Source organism: Dunckerocampus dactyliophorus, chromosome 1 (assembly GCF_027744805.1).
Source record: "Dunckerocampus dactyliophorus isolate RoL2022-P2 chromosome 1, RoL_Ddac_1.1, whole genome shotgun sequence".
Classification (NCBI taxonomy): Eukaryota; Metazoa; Chordata; class Actinopteri; order Syngnathiformes; family Syngnathidae; genus Dunckerocampus; species Dunckerocampus dactyliophorus.
In genome coordinates this window covers 51,350,463-51,374,545 of record NC_072819.1, presented here as the reverse complement: position 1 = coordinate 51,374,545, position 24,083 = coordinate 51,350,463, and the positions used below count along the sequence as shown (strand labels likewise).

The 24,083-nt window shown below is 44.5% G+C and overlaps 2 protein-coding genes across 7 annotated transcripts in view; one reads left to right on the top strand and one right to left on the bottom strand.

Annotated features, from left to right (window-relative positions):
• Positions 1-1,736: 1,736 nt before the first annotated feature.
• aamp (angio-associated, migratory cell protein) lies at positions 1,737-9,453 on the bottom strand. Its single transcript, XM_054796857.1, has 11 exons — positions 9,158-9,453; positions 8,188-8,328; positions 7,982-8,101; positions 6,839-6,978; positions 6,619-6,763; positions 6,463-6,546; positions 4,400-4,515; positions 4,234-4,328; positions 4,069-4,159; positions 3,829-3,983; positions 1,737-1,995 (listed from the first exon to the last, which is right to left on the bottom strand). The coding sequence occupies exons 1-11, from the start codon at positions 9,246-9,248 to the stop codon at positions 1,920-1,922; spliced, it is 1,254 nt and encodes a 417-aa protein (XP_054652832.1). The 5' UTR covers positions 9,249-9,453; the 3' UTR covers positions 1,737-1,919.
• A 344-nt stretch (positions 9,454-9,797) lies between these two features.
• Positions 9,798-24,083, top strand: part of LOC129192899 (histone deacetylase 4-like) — a 72,522-nt gene continuing 58,236 nt past the window's right edge. For 3 of the 6 annotated variants that reach the window (XM_054797377.1, XM_054797368.1, XM_054797335.1), the window contains exon 1: positions 19,564-20,542. The gene's annotated coding sequence lies outside the window, so the exon portion shown is untranslated. The other 3 variants (XM_054797387.1, XM_054797342.1, XM_054797350.1) reach the window with 2 other exon arrangements.

Genomic DNA, 24,083 nt, shown 5'->3' with positions numbered 1-24,083 from the left:
ATGAGAATAATGTTATATTATGAGAATAATGTTATAATATTATGAGAATAATGTTATATTATGAGAATAATGTTATAATATTATGACAATAATGTTATATTATGAGAATAAAGTTATAATATTATGACAATAATGTTATGAGAATAACGTTATAATATTATGACAATAAAGTTATAATATTATGAGAATAATGTTATATTATGAGAATAACGTTATAATATTATGAGAATAATGTTTTAATATTATGAGAATAATGTTATATTATGAGAATAACGTTATAATATTATGAGAATAATGTTATAATATTATGAGAATAATGTTATATTATGAGAATAATGTTATAATATTATGAGAATAATGTTATATTATGAGAATAACGTTATAATATTATGAGAATAAAGTTATAATATTATGAGGAGACATAACTACGGAGCCCCGGAGAGGACATGGAGAAAAAAAAATATGATGGGTAAAAAAAAAACACAACAAACTTTTGCGAGATAACGCAAAACAGTTTTGCGAGGGAAAAGCGACTGTGGTAAAGATGGAAACATATTGACATATTCACACTTCCGGGATCAATAACTCCCAAGTGAATGTCTCTAACACAGCAAACCTTACCTCTTTCCAACCGTGGCAACACAGACAAACAGCTACAACCCAGTTTTTATCAAAACGGGCCGTGTTCTGTGTAGTCTGACTTCTATTGATCTCTGTGAGAAGCCGGCAGCGAGACCGGAGCGCAGGGACCGTCTACAAATGTCTTCTTCATTTGTATTATGGCGGTTGGCATCAATGTTGACAACTCCTCAGTAAGACCGGGCCGGTTGCCACCCGCATGAAGAAGACATGTCCGTGGTGTACCGTGCTGAAGTTAGCTTCACAGTGGACGTTCTGCTCTGTAGCTACAGCGGTAGCTCCCCCTCACTGTGCCCGGACTGCTGTGTCATGGTGGGGGGAGCTCACAAGGGAAGTGCTGCCCTAACCGCTGGTTGTTTATGCTAGGGACCATCAACAAATTACCATTGCACTGAAGAGAGTTTGTTAAAAAAAGTCTTATGTTCTAAATCACACCACATATTGATCTATAACCATGTCACATGATTAGTCCTACCCTAAAACCATTTTAAAAAAATGTGATCTTTTATTGGATTAGGGACCTGACTCACAGAGGTTTGTTACAAAAGCCAAACAATATAAATACTTTGCTTGCATTCTTTTTAATGCTTTGAGGAGCTATTTTCAGAACCATATTCACTTCCAAACATTCACGTTACAAAAGCTTATTGTAAAAAAAAAAAAAAAACAGATCGGAAGCCAAAAAAAGTGTGGTTCGGGACATCCCTAATTGACCTTATGGCCTCTGCTCTATTTTTTCCTGTTTTTTGGTTTTGTTTTTGTTCAGATGTTTTTCTCCAATGTGCCACAGGCCCATAAAATGTGGCGTGATGTCAACTCTCGTATTTAGTTTGTTAGCTTCCTTCGCCGCTAGTGAACAATGGTGATTAAAGAGAGAAGGGGAGTGTTATTGCAGCAGGAACTAATCATTTTAATTGCAAATGTTGATCAGGAACTCTGAGGAGAGGGCGTTAGCGGAGCTGCATGGCGTCTGAGCGTGTCGTACAGACAGGAAATAATGTACAAGCTGGACACTCTTTCTTGTTTTTTTGCTGACTACAAAAAATGTGTACATGTTGGCAGGTGTGAGATGAGAGTGAATAAAGAGATTGAGGATATTTCTCATGCTGTATTTACATGTGAGCTGACAGGTCAGAAGATGAAGGTAAAGGTTGGACAGGGAAGACAAGTGACTGCACACATCTCTTCCTCCACCGGGCCACACCGGGAGAGAAAAGATGCTGTCCTGATTCCTGACAATTTCAGCTGTCTTTCCTAAGCTCTCACATTTTGTTTTTTTTTTACCGATCGGGTCTTTGGAGGCAGAAGACTTTGGCTTGGTTGTCTCCTGATGCAGTGACTGCCAGCGTGGCCTCCCTGCAAGACAGATGAGGACCAGAGAGTAGAACAGTGGAACAGTGGAACCCCTTAGCCTCATGGTTACTGTAAATAGCTTTGAGCAATGCGCCCTCTGGTGGCCAACAATAAAAAGAATAAATGGGTGCATCTTGTTAGTACAATTTCCACGAGGGGTCCGATGATGAATTTGACAACACTACAACACACGTCAGCATAAACGCACCCATTTTTCATAGAAATTACTCCTTTGTAGGCCTGTCACGACAACAAAATTTGCTAGTCGATAATTGTGCTACAAATTATCGTCAATATTCGATATTATCGGCAAAATGTTTTCATTATCATGACAGGTGTACTTCACATTGGAACCACTAGATGGTACTCAAGTATGGCGTACCTGTGTGAGACAGCTTGACACAGAAGTTGCCTGTATGTATGTATGTATGTATGTATGTATATATGTATGTATATACTGTATGCATGTTTTTGCAATGTAGCCAGCGGCATTGTTGGTGAGAGGGCACTGTTTTGTTTATATTTGCCGACCAAACGCCTCAGGAATCGTTACTGTCGGCACGAAGGCTCCGCTGCCTGAGTCACCTGCATCTGTCGTTTTTTTTTCCGTCCAGTTGAGAAAAATGTCTGTGTCGGTCGTCTGTGTTCATGTGCTCAACGTGTTTATTCTGTTTAAACCGAAATGTTCCCACACTGTGGCTGTCGGCTGTGGCGTTCATTCATGTTAGCGTATGCTGCCTCACAAAGCTAAATGCTAACCCTCTGTACCCACTCACTAGTAGCCCCGCCTCCACAAAGAGGCTGAGCGAAAGGATGGGAGGGTTCACTCCCTCCTTTCATTCCACTATAGAACCGATGCGCACAGACACGTGCAGAGTGAACCCTCTTGCCATCCAGCCTGTGTGGCACAGAGACCAGGAAAACAAGCACGCTTGCACATGACTATTTATCAAGGGGGGCATAGTTATCTTTTTTTTTTTTCTTCACCACTTCATTCAACAATTTATCGATTATCGTGACAGGCCTACTACCCAAATGACCGGAGTGGGCACAAGTCAAACACGGGACTGATATGTTGGCGTTAGACGGGCTGGTGACGTAAACGGGTTCCACTGCAGTCGTCCTTCACCACATCACACCCTCACCCTGCTGCATGCATTCATTCATAAATGATGGCTGTTTCGTGGTTGAATACGGCTTATTTGTAAAATTAATAAAAACAACAACCAAATTAAGTAAATTGTACTTACTCTTGGCCTAAATGAAGCATTTTCAAGCATAAAAACGGCTCAATGAACAAACTAAACGAATTCAAAAACAAATAGAAGGACGGAGATGCGTTCTAATTGTGGCTGCAGTACTCTACATTGGCCACTAGGTGTCAAACATTGTTTGGTAAGACAATCACGCTAGTAATAGCATAATAATCACAATAATAACCTGGGCTACTGTTGGGGCCACAACCCACCACAAGCTAAAACTCAACCCTGAACCTCCAACGTCACTTCCTGTCCTCCCACCACTAAGGTCCCCTAGGGAACACATTTACTGTGACACACACCAGCAGGAGTTTAATTTCTGTCTTATTTATTCTCATTATGTGGACTATATTGGGTAATAGGAGTGGAAAGCCGCCATTACAATACATTGATGAGACAACAGCCACCGCAGGAAGTACGCATTCATGTCTCGAGGGCTCGAACAAGGTTAAAAACGTATTTAGAAGATCGCAGGCATTGCATTTATTAATACTGAACCCTATTTGGTCCGGAAGCAAGTAATGGTGCTAAAGGAGGGAGGAGCGCACGTGGACCAGGTGGAGAGGTTCAGTCGTACCTGTTCATGGTGAAGTCCAGGATCTCTGCAGCGTGGCCACGGTACTCGGACACCATGTAGCCAGAGCGAGCATCCCACTGCCGCAGCGCTCCATCTAAACTGCAGGTAGACACCACAGAAGAAGACTCCTCCCACTGTAGGTGAACGATGCCCGTCTGGGGGAGCAGAGGCTCAGGGTTGTTGGGGTGGGCTGGACATCTTTTTAAAAAAAAAAAAAAAAAAAAAAGCAAAGGTGCAAACCTCATGTCGGCAGCTGTGTCGCAGGACCTGCGTGGAGAGATCGTAAATGGCCAAGGTGCCGTCCAGGTATGCCACGGCGATGAGGGGAAGGCTGCGGAAGACAGGCTTGCTCACGTCTCTTCCCGTTTCCGGTTCAGTTTGACACAAATCAAATGTGACATTTACATGTTGCAGAATCCCACGGATTCCACAGAGTTGGACTCGTCCTCGTCCCTCCGCCCTGTGGCTTTGCCCCCCTCCAGAGAGAACACTCCCACCACCTTACACGGACGCAGACACAGAAACACACATTAGGAGTCTCAAGAGTGTGTCATCCTGCTGCGGCACCCACCTTGCCGGCTGCAGTGTTGACCAGCTTTGCACGGCCGTCCACCGAGCCCGTGAGCACCAGAGAGCCGTCCTTGCTGCATGCGAGGCACGTCAGCGCCCCCTTGTGTCCATCCTGACCTGTTTTCAAAGAAATAAAGTCTTCATCCCTCCTTTATCATGGTTAACGTACTCACTGCCAGCCATGTTTCAACAGACACCCCGTCCAGGAGCGACTGATCTTTCAACGTTGCGTCGTATGCTTCTAGAAACATGGAACCCACCACAGCAAACATTAGACTCCCCTCTTTCATCAGGAAAGCAAAGTTACTTTCTAAGCTTCTAACCTTCTTTAGTAATCAGCAGTAGAACATAGCTAAGTTTTGGGGAAACATCAGCTCCTGACTAAATTGTGAAAAGATACATTTCAAGCATAACTTTGACTTTGGCACAAATATGAAATATGTCAGCAACTATACCAACATAAACAAGACAAAAACATAACATAACACCACCAACTACAGTAGTTACACTGGTCACATGTGGAACTCAGCTATGTGTGTGCACACGTGTGCTTGTGTGCGAGTGCATGCGTCACCTTCTGCACGCCACGCTCTCTCACTCCCTCCTTCCTGTCATCCGTGATCCATGCCGAGCGCTTGTCAAATGCACTTCCTTTTTATGGCTTAAATGTGCTCTTTACGTGCAGAGTTGCATCAACATCGCCTCTTTTTGGGACGGGGCGTTTATAAAAATGTATGCACACATCCTTGGTATCGAAAGAGTTCATTGGTTTCAGACCAGACCTGACCGTCAATATGAATGACTGGATTATATTGGTCGTTTTCTTTCCAATCTTCTAAATACAGTTTGTAACATGATTAGAGCTCTCCAGACATGAAATAACACCCCTATAGTCACCTTTACCTTTGTATTACCTAATATAGTAAACATAATCAGAGAAAATGAGACATGCAAGATAACATAGACTCACATGGTAGCAGTTCCTTGCTTTTGTCCGTACTTCCTGCGGTGGCTGTTGTCTCATCAATGTATTGTAATGGCGGCTATAAATGGCTTTCCACTCCTACTACCCAATATAGTCCACATAATGAGAGTAAATAAGCCATTTAAGACAGAAATAAAACTCCTGCTGGTGTGTGTCACAGTAAATGTGTTTCCTAGGGGACCTTAGTGGCAGGCAGACAGATGTGTGGAGGACATGAAGTGACGTTGGGGGTTCAGAGTTGAGTTTCAGCTTGTCTTGACTAATGGCCCCAACAGCAGCACATGTTATTATTATGATTATTGTGCCTGTTGTGAAAGAATTTAAACTTGCAATAAACGCCTGTTCTGGCAATCGCATCTGGTGTCTGTCTGAACAATTACTGACACCTAGTGGCCAATATACAATAGTACAGTAACAATTACAATGCTTCTTTTATGCTTGAAAATGCTTCATTTAGTGCCGCAAATAAGTACAAGTTATCTAAATATGCAATTTAGTCCTGCTAGCTGTTAGCATGCTAATGTTAGCATACTAGCATTTTTAACAATTTCATGGGTAGACACAAATATAAACACTTAGCACTATCATGCTAGGTGTTAGCATACTAGCATTTTTAACAATTTCATGGGTAGACACAAATATAAACACTTAGCACTATCATGCTAGGTGTTAGCATACTAGCATTTAAACTATTTACATGGGTACACACATGGTCTGTAATGTTACTGCAGTGTTTGGTGAGATACACAAGCACCAGACATGATTGCCGGAACAACAGGCTTTTATTGCAGTTTGATTTATCAGCCGTAACCGAGCTAAAACTCAACTCTAAACCCCCGACGTCACTTCCTGTCCGCCCCCCACTCAGCTACCCTAGCACCGGCACACATTTACAGGAACACACAGGAGCACGAGTCTATTTATGTTTTCAATGGTTTGTTTACGCTTCTTTTGTCAACTATATTGGGTAGTACCAAGAGAGAGGTGACTGTAGGGGTGCTAGTTCACGTCCATGCTTGAAGTAAAAGCTGTGTGTTTAAGTTTCTGGTGTTGCGTCCCAAGCTGAAGCAAAGACTCACCTTTGATGACGTGGATGGTGTTGCCCTGCTTCAGATCCCACAAGCGCACCGTCCCGTCCTCATAACCCACCACAGCACGTTTACCTGAGCAGAAAGGGTCAAAATAAAATAGACATTTGAGCTTGGTTGGGGAAGGGGGGTGTCTGTGTGGAGCACCATCAGGAAGGATTTTTCCACTGGTGGCTTGGCACGAAGAACTCTGAAACGTTTTACAGTCACCGCCGGGGATCTTCCACATCCACACGTTGCCATCATCAGTTCCTGCTAGCAGCACTGGAGCATAGGGGTGCCACTCCAGCCACTAAAGGGGGGGGGGGGGGGGGGGGGGGGGGGGTTAACGGGGCTCATTTTCTTCAGCTGACCACGCACTCTTTACCTCCAGATCTCCCACTTGGAAAGACCAGATCTCCTGTTTGGTCTCCACTTTCCAGACTTTGATCATGCCGCTCATGTCGCCCGAGGCCACCAGGGAGGAGTCATGGCTGAACATGGCGCACGTGACCGAGTCTTTGTGTCCTGTGGAGGTGGAAAGGAAGGCGTTGTCGTTCATTCTGTCTGTTGGACAATGTCCAGGTGTCCTTGGTTACGCACGTCCCATCAAGGAAAGACAAACATACTTTTGATTAAGCCTGCCCCGTAATCCATACACGACAAAGTCCATAAGTGGGCACGTCCGTGCATGCGTGTTTGCTTTCCTCGTCTCTCATTAGCACGCAGGCTGAACGACACGAGTGTTCACGCTGCATGTGTCTGTCCTATACCGTCTGATGTGTACCGGTATCGGCCGATTTCAGGCACAAAACCTCCAATGTTTGATCGGGGTGGCCAAGGTGAGACCATTACTCACATGGGGGGGGGGCAATAAGTTGATACCTGAAGTGTCTAGATGGCCAGTGGTGTGGCCACGCCCACCATTGGGCAACCAGAGTGGCCTGATCTCGTGGCGGAAGCCAATATTACCCGATCTTCAAAATACAGCAGATCAGCAGCCGATCCCTAGTGTAAAGGTGACTGTAGGGGTGTTATTTCATGTCTAGAGGGCTCTAATGATGTTATTTAGGAAGTCGTCAACAGGTTTTCTATGCTCCAACTTTGTCAATATTCCATGTATTGATATTGAATCCTACTTGGTGGAGATTCACTTATCGTGGTTGGCTGTGGAGCCAATCAACCGCCACAAACGAAGGACGACGGCAGCCCGTTGGTAGGCCGACCTCAACCACGATTTATAGCACGATTTATTAGGCCATGTATTTTTGAAAAGTCGTGATGGAGTGAAGCCACAAAATTCAAAGCAGCGAGTTTGAAAAAAAAAAAAAAATGTTATTAGTTTTTCATGTTATTCTTGTATTCAGGGTCTTATTGTAGTATTTTTGTTTTATTAGTATTTTATTGTCCTTCATGTGTAAGATCCAACTTACACCAAAACCCGCCTGATGTCACAGTCCCGCGTTGGAGCTCGTACATCACCCGAGGACTACCTGGAAGGAGTGTCTGCGTCGTAGCCGTGGAGACTCACCCGTGCACTCGAACACAACGTGGCCGTCGCTCACCCTCCACACATACGCCTTGTCATCCTCTCCTCCCGTCACCGCCAGGCTGTTGGTGGCCGGGTCCAAGCTGACGCAAAACACGGAGCCTGAGCGGTGACAGCAGACCAAAGTCAAGTTAAAAAAACACTACCCTCTCTAGAGCGGGGGGGTCGTGGCAGAATGCGGCCCATACCGGTGTGCCTGGAGAAGGTCATCTCACTGTCATCCTGCTCCGCCTCCGCCTCCATCTCATCCTCCGTCTCCCAGCCCTCGTCGTTGTAGGCAGCAGAAGGCTCCCCAAAGTCCACATCCTCCAAGTCGTCTGCCAAGTCGTCTGGGAGTGGAAGCAAAAGGTTTGAGAAGAGACTATAAAATAAATGGATGACGCGACGAGCCGTCCGGTATAGAAATACACAAACTGGAACTGCTTATTCCAGCACGGCACGGAAATGATACTCAGGAGCAGCAGACCTTGAGTTCCCTCTTATACCTGTCACTCCGATCCAAAAAAAGAAGAGCAATGGTGGTCGGGGTGTCGTGCAATGGGGCTGCACGAGTGCTGCCGTCACCGGGGAGCTACAGTTCATGGAAGGAAACGTGAATGCCAGCATACTGCAGCACAGTATTCCAACATCAGGGCCCCAAACACACCACCAAGATGACCACAGCCTTGCAAAAGAAGCTGAGGGTAAAGGTGATGATGGACCTAAACCCTATTAGGCAACCTCAAACGGAAGGTCCAGCAGCTGCATGGTGTCGTCATGGAAGACGATACCAGAAGCAACCCAAGTTAAGGCAGTGCTGGGAAATCAGTTACGGAAGCCACACAAAATATTGACATTTCACTGAGGGGTGTATGTACCCTCTTTTGTTTGTCTGAGTGCTGAGTTATTTTGAGAGGACAGTAAATGTATACTGTTATGCAAGCTATACACGGACTACTTTACAGAGTATCCAAGTGTCGGTTCTTTAGTGTTGAAAATCTATTATAAAATATTATTATATGCAGATACAGCATGTGAACGGTGTGCTCGCCTTCACTGGTCAAGGTACTGTATGCTCTCAATATAGTACATGTTGTGTGAAATGACGTCACCGCAGCCGGAAACGTTTGTGTCGTAATCAAATTGAATCGAGGTTTGCGTGCATTTTTCTCCACGCACCTGGAGTTGCCTCGGTGTCGTTAAGGTCAATGACTTCAATTATTTCTTCGTCTCCGTGAAGATCGAACGAATTTTGCTCCGTGTTGGCCATGCTGTCAGCGCCCTTAACGCGAGCAGAACAACCACTCAACCGCGAGGACTGCCTTTGCAATGTCTCACTGTATTTTGTTAAAAGAAAACACACACACACAAATGTACAAAAGTACGTAAAGTGTACGGTATGTCAAAAATAACAGAACATGATCTCCTAGTTGTCGTCCCACGTTGCTACTCTCAAGTAAATAATTTTCTCTGACTTATTTCTGCAAGGGATTGCAGTTTTCAGTCACTATTTTACTCACACCCAGAATACACAAAACCACTTATTTGGTTGTTAGATTGCAGTGAAACGTCGTCGTTGAGGTTCAAAATAAACAATTACGTAAAATCAATTGCCGCTTAATGCTTTCAAAAGAAAGACTACCTGGGGGAAAAAAAGAGGTAAACTTTTCCCAAATGTAGAGACGGACGCATGTTAATGACGTCATAAATGCAGCGCCCCTGTCATAACAGTCGTATCCACGAGGTGACAGTCTTGTCAAGAATGAATACGCGAGTATTTACCACTGAACTCTGAACTGAACTGGAATGTTCCCGATCGCTTGCTGCGCGTTGGAGGCTTGAAGCCACCGGAAATATAGAAGTCGCCATGTTGTTTCACCCAAAACAAGAAAGCCTCAGAACTAAGAGGAGTTCGAGATGCCGTCTTGTGCTGCTATTAATTGCACAAATGGTGATACTCGTGAAAATCGCGAGAAGGGACTTACACAGGTAGGTAAATGCTTATAAATAATACAAGTAGTTAAAAAGATACTTTAAATCTATAAGCATCTTTTCATCTAAGTAGTTGTAAATGAGCCCTTATTCTCCTTCAGATTTCCACACTGCAATGCTCAACTTCTAAAGCAATGGGTAGTAAATATGCGGAGAGACAGGTGGATTCCTGCAGCCAGATCGCAACTCTGTTCAAGTCATTTCACCGAGGAGAACGACAAGACCGGCCAGACTGTTGGATTACGACAAAATGCAGTTCCAACAATATTTGACTTTCCTGATCATCTTCTAAAGGTATGCGTTGCATTTAACTTTGATACTACGTAGATCCTTATCATAACAAATTATGCATTGTAATTTCACACCATAGAGGTAGGAAAAAAACTTAAACTGGAGGGACATTTTGAGATTTGGGTCTAGTAAATTTACTCTGTTTCAATGGAATTTTTGTTAATTCGTGTTAATTTTTATACCGAACCATAATAAATCTAGTGAATGAAGATACATGTATGTGTATGCGTGTGTTTGTTTTTAGGGTGAAGCAAGATGGCCGACCAATGGCTTCATTCGGTCAGCCGTGACGCCCCTTCCAGTAGTATAGAGTTCAGTGGTATTTACTCGGAAATGATTTCACCATAGACATAAATATGTCGACTCCGCCATATTGGATGTGTCACAAGGCTGCGCTGCCAATGAATACAAGCAAATGTACTTACTTTCATAAAGCGCCTTACTACAAAGAAATGTAAGTTAATGCCTCTCGCTTTTAGAGCCACACACACATGAATATACTTGGGAAACAGGTAGGCACCCAAAACAAAGTATTTGATCTTCTCAAATTGTTGGTGCCTAACTGTTTCCCAAGTATATTAATGTGTGGATGTATACACAAGAGGCATTAACTTAAATTTATTTGTAGAAAGGCGCTTTATGAACGTAAGTACATTAACTTGTATTCATTTACAGCGCAGCCTTGACACATCCAATATGGCGGCGACGTTGACGTGTCGCGGCAGTGGAGAAACCCACTAGATGCGGCGTCTATGTTAATGGTTATGACGACAGACGGCGGCACAGTCTGACGCTTTTAAAAAAATAATAATAACTTTAATATGTCCTGAACACATCAACAGCAGTGCAATCCCAACACCATATATGCATCTCCAACTCACTAAAGCGTCTTTAGTCGCTTTGTCGTCGGAACGACACTTCCTCATTGTCACCACACGACAGCGAGATGCTTTCAGGGACACTCCGAACAGTACGTAAACGTCTTTATTATGTGCCTAAATAATCAGAAAGACAAAGAAAACCAATAAGTGGATATTCGTATCACTCACGCTGTAACTGTAAATGCGAAAGTACAATTTGCTGAATTTAAGTATGCACCGAAATCCTGGAAAATACACTAAAAATATGTGAAATTAACTTAAATGACGTGGTGTATTTGAACGCAACCCCTCATTGAGCATAATAACACGGTTGAAATGTGATTCAAATGTTCTGCTGCTATTAAAGAAACCAGTATTCGGTAAATACGTTTACCCAAGGCATATGTGGCATCTTTTAGCTTGATTGAAATGTTCAGTTCATTTGGAGCTGTTAATACATACAAATACACATTACATAATCTATTTATCTTTCTTTCAATAAAGTACAGTCATAACGGGCATATTTCAGACATCTGTATCTGTTTACAGCAGGTTTTTCTGGCCCAGCCACGCCCATTCACTGTGTTGTATGTGCGTGTTATTGTATTTCCTACTGCTACCAGTAGAGGGTGTTGCATGCTGGTGTGAGTGTGTGAACAGTCCTGATTGACTAAGGGAGAACACACCCATTGTGTTCTGTGTCCTGATTGGCTGTCGACCATTGTCAATCAATCTCATTCCTTCCTTTTCCTGTTGTGGTCAATGGTCGCTAGCAAACTAGCTAACTGTGTGTGCTGCCTGCGAACCGCCAATAATCAATAGAAGAGGGATGGGCCTACCAAGCATCTTAATCCGGCCCACCGGGCATTCCCAAATTCCTTTTGTTAAGATTCAAGATTCAAGAGTTTTATTGTCATATGCATAGTAAAACAGCCAGTTATACTATGCAATGAAATTCTTATTCTGTTCATTCTCCCAAGAAAAGAAAGAAAACACAAGAAAAAGAATAAGAACATAAGAAACATAAATACCAATACATTAAGCAACAACAACAGAAGAGACATTAATACAGATAAATAATACAAATAAAGGAATAAATAAATAAGTAAATAAAAATAAGTGCTATGAGTGTGTGCGTGTGTTGCGTGCGGCGTGTGTGAGTGCTTCGTTGAGAAGCCTGATGGCCTGTGGGTAAAAGCTGTTTGCCAGCCTTGTGGTCCTGGACTTCAAACTCCTGTAGCGTCTGCCTGACGGTAGGAGTGTGAATAATGAGTGTTGTGGATGTGTGCTGTCCTTGATGAGGTTGTGTGTTCTGCGTAGGACTCTAGTTTTATAAATGTCTTGCAGTGAGGGGAGGGCTGCCCCAACAATGGGCCTCATTCACGAAACGTTCTTAGGCACAAATCTGTTCTTAAAGCCTTCTTACGAAGATTTTTGGCATTCATGAAACGTGTTCTTAACTCACAGTTCTTAGATCTAAGAACAAATTGTACGAACGCTCAGGAGGACTCTTACGCACAAGCAAAGCTTGCACTTTCAATGCGCAATCGCCCTCATGATGGATTTTGCAACCTGATCCCAAAAAATGTAGTGCAAATAAAATATCCCAACAATTATTTATCATCAAAACAACTAAAATATACTCCATCGATAAATATATATTCAAATCCCAATTCATCAAAAAAAAAAAAGGCTGTCTGGACGTGCGCTGCGCAGAGAGAGAATGTAAAGGGACCATTAGATTTATTTGCTGAAAGCCACCAATATTTGATGTCCTGCTTCAGGACCTCCAAGGACCTGTTCTTGCAGGTGTTCAGGATCATCAGAATAACATCGCAATGAAACGTGGTGTGTCTATTGCGCACGTAGCACCCCCAGATAACGACACGCGCCCCCAGCCACGTCTTGAGCCAGAGCACGGGGCTGCTGTATTAATTAGGCAGCGTCTAATCAAATGTAACCACAGAAAAAATACATTGTCACACACAAACTATGTATTTTGACTTTATTTTTCCATCATGATTGTGTAAATATTTTCTAGAGTCTCCGAAATGGTTTGGTTTCTGATTGATGGCCCGCCTCCCGTTTCCTCCAGATCCCTCCGGTGCAGTCCAATCTTTTTTTTTAGTCTATTTTAAGTCAAAACACTTCTTTTTAACGTCTGCGGTGGCGCGTTTCTCCGTGGAAACGGCATTTATGTTTCCTGCAATGGTGCTCCATGCCGACTCTTTTTGGATGGCCTGATGACCGGTGGATACACGTGAAAATAAGGTGGTCTTGTGTTCGCTCACTCCTTGTAAAAGCACCTCTATTTCAGTAGAATTGAACTTTTTCTTTCGTTTGTTGTCCAGCTGCTCCTCAGTCTTGCCCTTGCGCGTTGCCATCTCCGCCTCCAGCTGCCCGTTGCGCACGGCACATTTTTTACCTTATATAGGAAATAATAGGCGGTGACCTATGCAAATTAGGGCTCACATGCACGGGCATCGCAGTTGGCATTCATCAACCTAAGAACACCGGTGCGAACGATTATCCCTACTTAAGAACGTGTCGTGAATGTGGCGCAGTTTCCAACCCGCGCCTTCTTAAGTACACTTCTTAAGAAGACTTTTAAGAAGATATTCGTGAATGAGGCCCAATGTTCTGTGAGGTCTTGATCACCCGCTGGAGTGCCTTCCTATCACGTGTTGTACAGTTACCGTACCAAACAGTGATGGAGGCGGTAAGGACACTTTCCATAGTGCATCTGTAGAAGCAACTCAGGATTGTGGTGGACATGCCAAATTTCCTCAGTCTTCTCAGGAAGTACAGTCTCCTTTGGGACTTCTTCATAATTTGTTGGGTGTTGTGAGACCAGGTGAGGTCCTCGCTGATGTGTGTGCCAAGGAACTTGAAGGTTTTCACCCTCTCCACCTCAGTCTCATCAATAAACAGGGGTCTATGTGGCTCCTTTTCCCTTGTTCTTGGGTCGATGATCATCTCTTTAGTCTTATCTGTATTGAGAAGGAGATTGTTATCACGACACCAAGCTATGAGGTCCGCCACCTCTCTTCTGTATGACGTTTCAACACCACCAGTGATCAGGTCGATGACTGTAGTGTCATCCGCAAATTTAATGATGCTGGTGTTGTTCTGGGAGACCACGCAATCGTAGGTGAAGAGCGTGTAGAGGAGCGGACTCAGCACACACCCCTGTGGGGTCCCAGTGCTCACAATTCTTGAGCTGGATGTGCGATTGTGGACTCTGACTGACTGGGGCCTGCCTGTTAGAAAGTTAAACACCCAGTTACAGAGAGGGGGGTGACAGGCCAAGTGTGAGGAGCTTATTTGTGAGTTTGTGGGGGCAGACTGTATTAAAAGCAGAGCTATAGTCTATAAATAGCATTCTGACATATGTGTTCTGGCCCTGTAGGTGAGAAAGGGCTGTGTGGCTGGCAGTGTTGACAACGCACAAAGTAACCTACCTGCTGCACCGTGCGGGCATACAAAATAATATCTACACACAATACCCACACCAAAAAAACACCCTGATAGTCCCAACATTTTGCCGTGTTTGATGCATTTTTGCTTGATTGCAAAATATGTTGAGGAGGTCGTCAGAGAAGTAAACGAGGAGGAGTCAACGTACTCTTGATATCCACCGTTTTATTGTTCATAGGTCATATTGTGGTTGCAGCTGGACTACCTAGCATGCCTTGCGGGCGTTTGGAAAGAACCGTTATGTGTAGCGCTCAGTTGTTGTATTTCAAGTAGTGGATTCATGTGAGCCATTAAGTTGCTGTGGATGTGTCGAGTTTTTGTTTTGCCGCACTGTGAGCAAGCGTATGGTTCCGTCGGATGCCACTTACATTCTTTAACCCAATGCGACCCGCGAGTCAAAAGGTTCGCTATTCTCGTGTTACGTCTGGGATGGGAAGAACCTCCGGGGTGATGCTGCTTCATAGACACACACACACACACACACTGCAGCACAAACACTAATAAGGCCTGGGAGCCGTTGCTGCATGAGAGGTACTGTAATTACTCCACGCTGCTCAGTGAGACTTTGATGGAAAGTTTTAAACTAACAAACCTGAGTCAGCAGTTTTTTTAATGCCATCTTTATTTTTAGTGACATTGAATAAAAAAAAATAGCATTGGATGTTAGTGGCTGGTGTGTTCTGTCCAGGGAAAGCTTTTGGTTCCCCGAAAGCGCTGAGCTCATGTGAGTCATGTGAGAGCGAGCTGGGTGAGACGACAGCTTCCCCTCACGGACCGCTAACTGCCTGTTCACTGCCTGTGTGTCTTGCAAGTGGTCTGGTCCGCAACCCGCGTGTGATGTGTCTGCTGCGGCGGCAGGGTGGTAGTTTGCGCTCCAGTGTTGACTTTCTGGCCTGATTGCCGCGCCGCATCCAGCCGCTGGCCCGGAACATGGTGCGTTTTTGGAACATCCTGACTCAGGACTTTATTGTTTTTTTAGTTTGTGTTGATGGGTTTGATGGGTCTTGAAGGAACACGCGTGCAGAGACAATGGATGTGCGACTGTCTCCTGGAGACATAACTTGCGATGTCAGCAGACGGTGCGTGTGAATGCGTGAGCCCGATGGGTGAGGAAAGAACACAAATTGATCATGTTGACGTTGGAACGGTTGGAATCTGACAAATGTGGAAGACGTTGCTGAATGCCTTTGATCGGATTAGATCAAAGGCATTCAGCATTCTGGAAAATTAGGAATGTCGGGAAAAGCGGGAATGGCTGTGATGTGGAGAATAGCACCAATGTCCCGCATCACTGAATGGTTGGAACGGTTGGAATCTGTTGAAAAATGTGGAAGTGGTCGCCGAATGCCTTTGGTCTGATTAGATCAAAGGCATTCAGGATTCCGGGAAAATGTCAGAGGAAAAGTGGGAATTTTTGTGCTGTGGATAATAGCACCAATGTCCTGACTTAGTTGAATGAGTTGATGTTGGAATGAGATGAACCTCTTGAGAAATGTAGACTGAGTAGCATTCCTTGAGAGGGAATGAGTTTTTTGGGAAAGTGGGAACAAATTGAGTTTTTTAAATGTGAAAAATAGGTAGCCTTAATGTCCGGGTGGTGCTGAACAATTTGATGTTGGAATTGTCAGAACTGTTTGGAAAATGTTGAAGTAATTCAGATGAAAAAAAAAGTGGGAATGTCGGGAAAAGTTGGAATTCTTGGAATGTGGAAAATGGTTAGTTTGAAGCCCCAAATAAGTGGAATGTTTTCATTGTGGAATGGTTTACTCAGGTGAGGGGCGTGTGAATGGTGGAAGGTTGAAAAATGGCCCGTTCATTTTCAATGGTAAATATTTTGTGGAGTGTTTGGATTTTTGGAATTTTTTTGACAAATCTGAATCTGAAAAAAATAATCTGACTAGAGAGCTTACTGTTCCCGATGAATGATCAGATGTATGACAGTATACTGCAATAATCTCAACTACGCAACACTCTGTGTGTATGCTAGCGGCCCCGCCTTCGCCCACGAGACACTGACTCCCTTCACGCCGTTGTTCTGTGGAACCAACGTGTGAAGGTGCTGCCACCAGTGCAGATATCCCAGGCATCCTGAACATGCTGATCTGTGTCATTGTCAATCTATTTTATTTCCATCCATCCAGAGGAGGCGTAGCCGTGCTTGCAACGTGTCATTTGTGTATCTCCTTGCCCAAAAATGAAAATGAAAATATGGTCAAGCGGCTTCAGGGTGAAGAACATCCACGTGGCCCCCACTCTCGTGGATGCGAAGCGTTAACGTGACACCATCGTCTACTTGGCAGCGTGAAGGTGACACTGACTACGTTGCAAATGTGCTGCTTTGGGCAAAGTAAACCATCCTAATCCCTGCTTTGACATCACTCGGGCCCCTGACGCACATGCATGTACACACTTGTGTATTTTACTGTACGTGCATGTGCATCATCCAAAGCCCTCAGAATAACAACACCGCCGCAGACATTATGACAAAGCTCCAATAAATCCTTTTCACTGAGCGTGTCTTATAATGATTGTCTTTTATGGCCTTTTATTGCGTACATGCGGTAAAAACGTAAACACTGCAGTTTTTCAGCAGCGGGTGTGCACGCTGAGCGAGAAAAATACACACCTTTTCAACTTTTATTCAACATGTCATTAGAGACAGCTACATCACCTCACCTCCACTAGCAAGGCCTCAGGACCAATCAGATTTCATATTCGCTTCACAGGGCCACCGAGCAGGCGGTGCGCTTGAACCCACCACCACATGAACAAAGCAGCGCTTCACTGATCCCGTTCCAACACAAAAAAGGAGACAGACACGGTGTTGTTCATCATTCTGTATTTGCTATTTATTTGATGACATATGTGATGTTCCTGCGATTGGCTGGCGACCAGTCCAGGGTGTACCCCGCCTGTCGCCCGAAGTCAGCTGGGATAGGCTCCAGCATGCCCCCGCGACCCTAATGAGGAAGAAGCGGTATAGAAAATGGATGGATGGATGGATATGTGATGTTTTTGTCATGTTATTAGATCAATGTCGACTCTGAACTGCTCCAGATGATGTTGTAGTGCAGAGGCTTGGCGTTTAAGTATATTAACGTTTCTAAAGTTGGACTCAAATAAAAGTATACAAAATATAAGGTAAGACAAAGAAATATATAACTTAAATAAGTGTAAGTAATAATAATCAAATATATAACAATAAAAATGATTTAAATAAGTGTAAAAAAAAATCACAAAAGTAACTAAAATGGCTTAAATAAAAAATTAGCAACATAAATAAAAATTGAAGATGACTTAAATAAAAGTCTAACAAATAGAAATAAAAATCTAAACAACTTCAATTTTAGTGTAAAAAAATACTAAATCGAAATAAAAAAAATGACTTAAATACGTGTAATAAAAATAAAAATTACAAATGACCTAAATAAAAGTGTCAAAAAATACAAATAAAAATGCCTTCAATTAAACTGTAAAAAAAATAAATACAAATAAAAAATGACTTAAACACGTGTAATAAAATTAAAAATTCAAAGTGTACAAAAATAAATATAAAAATAAAAATGACATCAATTAAAGTGTACAAAAATAATAATAAAAAATAATAAATCAAAATAAAAGTGACTTAAATAAAAGTGTGTTGTGACTTAATGACCATTGGAAAATGCGGGTCCCAGGTGGAGACCATTTGAGAAGCCCCGTATTAGACCACAACCAGGTTTGTTGCTTCAGTAAAAATGGTGTTCAGCCCCAATTCTGTCATGCCGCGCATTGTTACGTTGCATTTTTGCACATGATTGATGCCTGTGTAATTGTGTAGTGATCCTGGTAGCATTAAGAGATCCAGGTACCAAATGCTGCGCCCGCCACCGCCTGTTATTTCTTCCCTTTCAGCTCCTGTCCTCGTTTCGCGGGCCGGAAGGTTTGCAAAACTTTGACTCTCACCAAGCTAAGTTCATTGTTTTCCACACGCACTCCAGCACAATAACATCGGAGATGGAGACCCGATCTCCTTACGTAACGGATGCTGCGTCGCCGAACAGACATCACAATCCTCTGTTGCCATGGTTACGGCTGTCCCAACAGACCTCCCTTGTGTTCCAAAAGACGAGCGACCTTGATTAATAAATGCAAGTCATGCAGCAAAGATAACAAGATTCAAGATTCAAGATTCAAGATTCAAGAGAGTTTTATTGTCATGTGCATAGTAAAACAGCAGTTATACCATGCAATGAAAATCTTATTCTGTTCATTCTCCCAAGAAAAGAAAGAAAACAAATGAAAGAATAAGAACATAAGAAACATAAATACCAATAAATTAAGCAACAACAACAGAAGAGACATTAATACAAGTAAATAATACAAATAAATAAATAAATAAATAAATTTCTATGAGTGTGTGCGTGTGTTGCGTGCGGCGTGTGCGAGTGCTTCGTTGAGGAGCCTGATGGCCTGTGGGTAAAAGCTGTTTGCCAGCCTTGTGGTCCTGGACTTCAAACTCCTGTAGCGTCTGCCTATGAGGTCCGCAGGCGGGCGACAAAAGACGGGGTTGTTCCTTCATATAGAAAGCAAACTATACACTTGCCCTGCATGCCGGTGACCCCCTGGCCCTGCACGGAGGCCTCAACGGGAGCAGAGAAACGGTGTTTAGCATATGACAGTAATCACGCCGCCTCAACGAGGCAGTGCTGCCTGTGGGCGGCGAAATCCAATATGAGGCCACGGAAATGAAGACTTATCGTATTAGAGCAGGGCGTGGGGAAGGCGCGCCGCGTTGCAGTGACAAACAATTTGATCGAAATGCTTGTTTCATTTTGCGTGAGGAGCTGAGCAGTGTAGGATGCTGCAGTGAGGAGCTTGCGCTTCTCCAGCACGGGTGACTGACTTTCCTCCGGGTACTCCGGTTTCCTCCCACACCCCAAAAATACGCATGTTAGGTTAATTGGAGACTCTAAATTGCCTATAGGCAGCTGGGATAGGCTCCAGCACAATGACAAGGACAAGCGGCCTAGAAAAGGGACAGATAGACGTGTATGTCTGTTTGACCAACATGCCACACCGGCTGGCATGTGTGTCACATTTTGTTTTGTGGGTTGTCACGTGCTCCTTGTGATTCGGTTTGGTTCTTTTGCCGGGCGGAGTAACGAGGCGCAGATGGACTCGATGGCTCAGCATACCGTGCCCCTGTGGAAGGTCTGCGTCCACAGAAAGACACCACATTGGTCCACTGCGCAACGCAGACCTTGTCGCGGCTACGGCGGGCGTCTTCCTGGTATTTTCCTCGGTACGCCTCTTTGGTCCGCCTGTACACCACACCGCTTGTTAGCCTTTGAGTTATTTTGTCTGCAGTGTTGCCTTCTGTGGTACTTGTTACTTTTTGTGTCGTGCAGGGGTCTCTACACTTTGTTAAACATAGAAATGAGAAACTGACAATAATCCATCAAGTCAGAAACATGGCACACTCATGCACTTAATCAAGACAAGCCAAAAGAAAGGACATTCATTGTGCTAGCCCCTCCCAAACCCACGTGTGGTGTGGTTAATAAGTACAAGTGCAGCCATAAAGTCAACGCATTGCGATATGAATGAGACATGACACGTACTTTTTAAAAACATTGTTCCAAAAAAGACATGGGGATGTAGATATAGTGACGTCTGCACACTCACGCGCGCACGCAGCTTGTTTTCGCTCGCGCACGAGGCGACCGACCTGACTCCGCCCATCTCTGCGTGCAGGGGCGCTCCATGTGACGCTGAGCCCGAACACAAAAATCCAGTATGGCGGAATCTGTCAGGAGATGAATTTTTCGTGGCCCCCCTTCCTCCTCCTCTCGCCAAGCCGAGAAAAAAGCCCGGGAGTGTAGCATGGGAAAGGACTGAACGCCGCGCGGGACACACGTCCGGGACGCTTCGTCGCCTCCGGGCCCGTTGAGTCGAGCTTCCGGTGAGTTTTTCTGGAGTAAGCGAACGTGTCGCCGCTTTGATGTCGAGCCTCCGACGAGGATGCGATGCGCGGAGGTAAACAACGTCCGGCTCAACTTTTCTTCCCGCCCCGCCTCTGCTTCTCCTTTTTATCAGTTTATCTCCTACATCTTACACTCCCGCGGCCAAGATTCGCCTTCTTCCAACCATGTTCCTGCCTTTCTTTGCGCCGTAGAGGGCGGGAAGTGTCCGGGCAATAAGAAGGGTGGGGGTGGTGGACAGAAGATGTTTATTATGCCGATTGTTGCTAGGCTATTTTTAGTGCACCTTTCACTGCGCCACTTTCGCCTTACAGCGCCGTTTTGACGAAAAGAAGAATGCGCAGAGCAACCCCCCCCCGGGCCTGCGGGAGTATGAGAATGGTTTCTGTATGGGCGGTGGTAATTCTCTGCATGCGTCAATCTTTTTTTTTTTTTGTGAATGGCTGTTCCTTCACCAAAGCAACTCGTCGTGGCTGTTGGCTGTTTGCACAACTCCCCTCCGATGCAGCCCTGCTTGTACACACAGCGCCTACCCCCCAGTCCAATGGCTTTAAAAGGCAGTATTCGCAAAAATACTGTCAATGAAACAAGAAGTGAACTGCACTGCATCTACCGAGAGGTGCTACGGACATTTTGGGCCAAATCACCACAGCAACCACGTGATGAAGTATACTCCCGTACTGACAGTCCATTCATAGTCTGCATGTTGTTGTAACGTGCAGGTAGCCCAGCAGCACAGGTAGGAGATTTGTTGCAACTCGTGTGCGAGTTTCAGTCGAAGCTGGCTGATGGACTGATTGTGTTTAAGCATACTTGGGGGGGCTCCCCAGATCTGTCACCCTGCATCAGGATCGCTCTTTTTGGGGACAATAGCCAAGCACACACTCTCTTGCACATTAAAACACCCCCCCACACACCCGAGAGAATGGGAGGGGTGATGTTGTACGAGCCCCCACCCCCCCAGAGCATCAGCGACTACCCGTGACACACACGCACCCCTCTTCAAGGCTAGCATGCACGGCGCAGTGACCGACTTTTTTTGGGGAGCAATTTGTCTCGCTGTCTGGCCCTCTTGTCGTCAAAACCTGCCCCACCCTGCCATCTCACACACACACACACACACACACACACACACAAGGGCCTTAACGTACTACTCCCCCCCCACCCCCATCCACCTTGCCCCTGGGCAATTTTACCCCCTTTCGTTTTGTATGGACTTGGCGATTCACGCTTCTTGATTCCATCTGACACCCTTTGCTCGGGGCGCGAGGAGTTCAGGCTACCCTGGAAAAACAATGACTTATAACGTTATATTCTTACATAAAAACATCAAAATGTTCTTCGTTTCTTGCAAGAACGTAACGCTGGTTTTAGGCACGGTGGTGTTTTCAAGCGCAGTAGTTGCGCTACATGCCAGTCGGGGGGAAGTCGAAGCACGCCACAGGGCCGCGTTGATGCTGCTACGTATTTTTTCCGATTTTGTCAAAAGGCCAGGAAAACGAACGTTATCCGGGTGGTCCTCGCTTGAAGGTGTTCCGAGTTTTGTCGTTTTCTGGTTCCGTACGTGCACCCGTAAGTTAATAAAAAAAACATCATTGTTAGCCTGTAAACATGAGACTCGCTGGAGTATGACTTAGAGCTCTACAATAACAAATAAAGACAGACTCTAACACTACCCATAACTGCCAGGTTGCTCTCGTATCTTTGAGCATGTTAAAGGATCCGCTCATATGAAAGCGACAGTAAGAACTAAACTATTATTATTATTATTGTTGTTTCACTTAATTCCATTATTTTGTGTTTTTATTAGGGATGTCCGATAATATCGACCCACAGTGTGATATTGGCATAAAAATGTAATATCGGTGTCAGGTTTTTCCCTATAATGAAAACCAATACTGAAAAAGTGCAGGCTTGTGGGCTTCGGTACTCGGCGCCATCCGGCGGCGCCAGTACGTGGATATACTTCGCCACGTCCTGTGTTATTCCTTGCAGTCGGAACTGGGCTGGATATGTTGAAACCACAGGCGTGGGTGTGCCGCAGATAGCGCCGACGTTAGCTTGTAGCGGCGCTGGCACGGCGTCATTGTCTCTGTTGTCAGTCGATATTTTCACCCACATCAAGGGGCACCAAATGTGGAGATGCGTTTAACAACGAGACAGGAGTGGAGGTCGGCGGCACCCATCAGTTAACTCTCCACTCAACTCAGCAACAAGTAACAAGTCTTTAGCAATAGCTAAGTGGCCTAAACAACCTCATGACCCGCAAACGGAAGTACACTTCATAGATTGAGAGTTGGACGATATCGGCATATCGGTTATCGGCAAAAAAGCCAATGTTGGACATCCCTACTTTTTATTGTTGCATTTTATGTGCTTCATGTGTTTTGTGTACAGTGTGAGTGACTTCAGAGTTAATTAGTCCTGTCACGATAATCAATACATGGATTGATCGAGCCACAGATAATGATGACGGCCTGGATAAATTGACGTGTGTGTTTTCGTCTCTCTGTGCCACACAGGCTGGATGGCAAGAGGGCATGTGCATGTGTCTATGTGCATTGGTTCTATAGTGGAATGAACGGAGAGTGTGAACCCTTCTCTCATTCAGACTCTTTGTGGAGGCGGGGCTACTAGCTAGTACCCAAGCAGCAGTTAGCTTCGTGAGCCAGCATACGCTAACATGAATGATGGCACAAAAGGATAGTTTCTAAGTCGAATGCCACAGCCACAGTGTGGGAATATTTCGGTTTTAAACAGAATGAACACCGACGACCGACACTGACAGTTTTCTCAACTGTGAAAAAAACAATAGATCGAGGTGCCTCGGGCAGCGGAGCCTTCGTCCCGACAGCCAATGCTTACTGAGGTGTTTGGTTTGCAAATATAAACAAAACAGTGCAAAATGGTGCATGCTAACAGCCAGTGTCGCTGGCTACATTGCAAAATCATACACACAGGCAACTTGTGTGTCAAGCTAATGTCTCACACAGGTACACCATACACTAGAGTCCCTCCATATAGAAAGTTGCGACATGACGAGTCGAAAAAATACGGTCACATGACTTGTGGAGCCATCTTGGGGCCAAATTCGTGTTTGCGTTTGCCTTTTCTTCACAGTATTCTTGGCCGTATTCTTGTTTATTCCCCAAAAATGCCGGGTTGTTGTGCATTTGGATGCACAAATAGACATGACAAGGGTTTCAAGCTTTACAGATTCCCTTCAGATGTCAACAGACGGACAATTTGGGGAAATATAATCAACCGTTTGGGCTGGAAGCCGAACTCGTCTTCAAAGCTGTGCGAGGTAGGCTCTGTATATGTTAACATTTTTAATGTCACAATGTTTCGACAACTTGACAGAGCCACCTGGGGCGATGTTACTAAGTTTAAGGCATCTCTTGATGAGCTTGGCACGTTTTGGAGGGAGTGTGTTTACCTAAATATTGTGTTCTACTTAATTGTTTTGATATAAGAAAGTAGCCTAAATGTAAAATATACTATAAAAAAAGGAAACAATAA

Excerpts from the sequence above, each read along its gene's own strand:
- aamp (XM_054796857.1), bottom strand. The coding sequence starts at position 9,248 with ATGGCCAACACGGAGCAAAATTCGTTCGATCTTCACGGAGACGAAGAA. Across the intron at positions 4,329-4,399 it reads TCAACACTGCAGCCGGCAAG|GTGGTGGGAGTGTTCTCTCT; the intron begins GTGGGTGCCGCA and ends CGTCCGTGTAAG. Across the intron at positions 1,996-3,828 it reads CTGGACTTCACCATGAACAG|GGAGGCCACGCTGGCAGTCA; the intron begins GTACGACTGAAC and ends TCTGTCTTGCAG.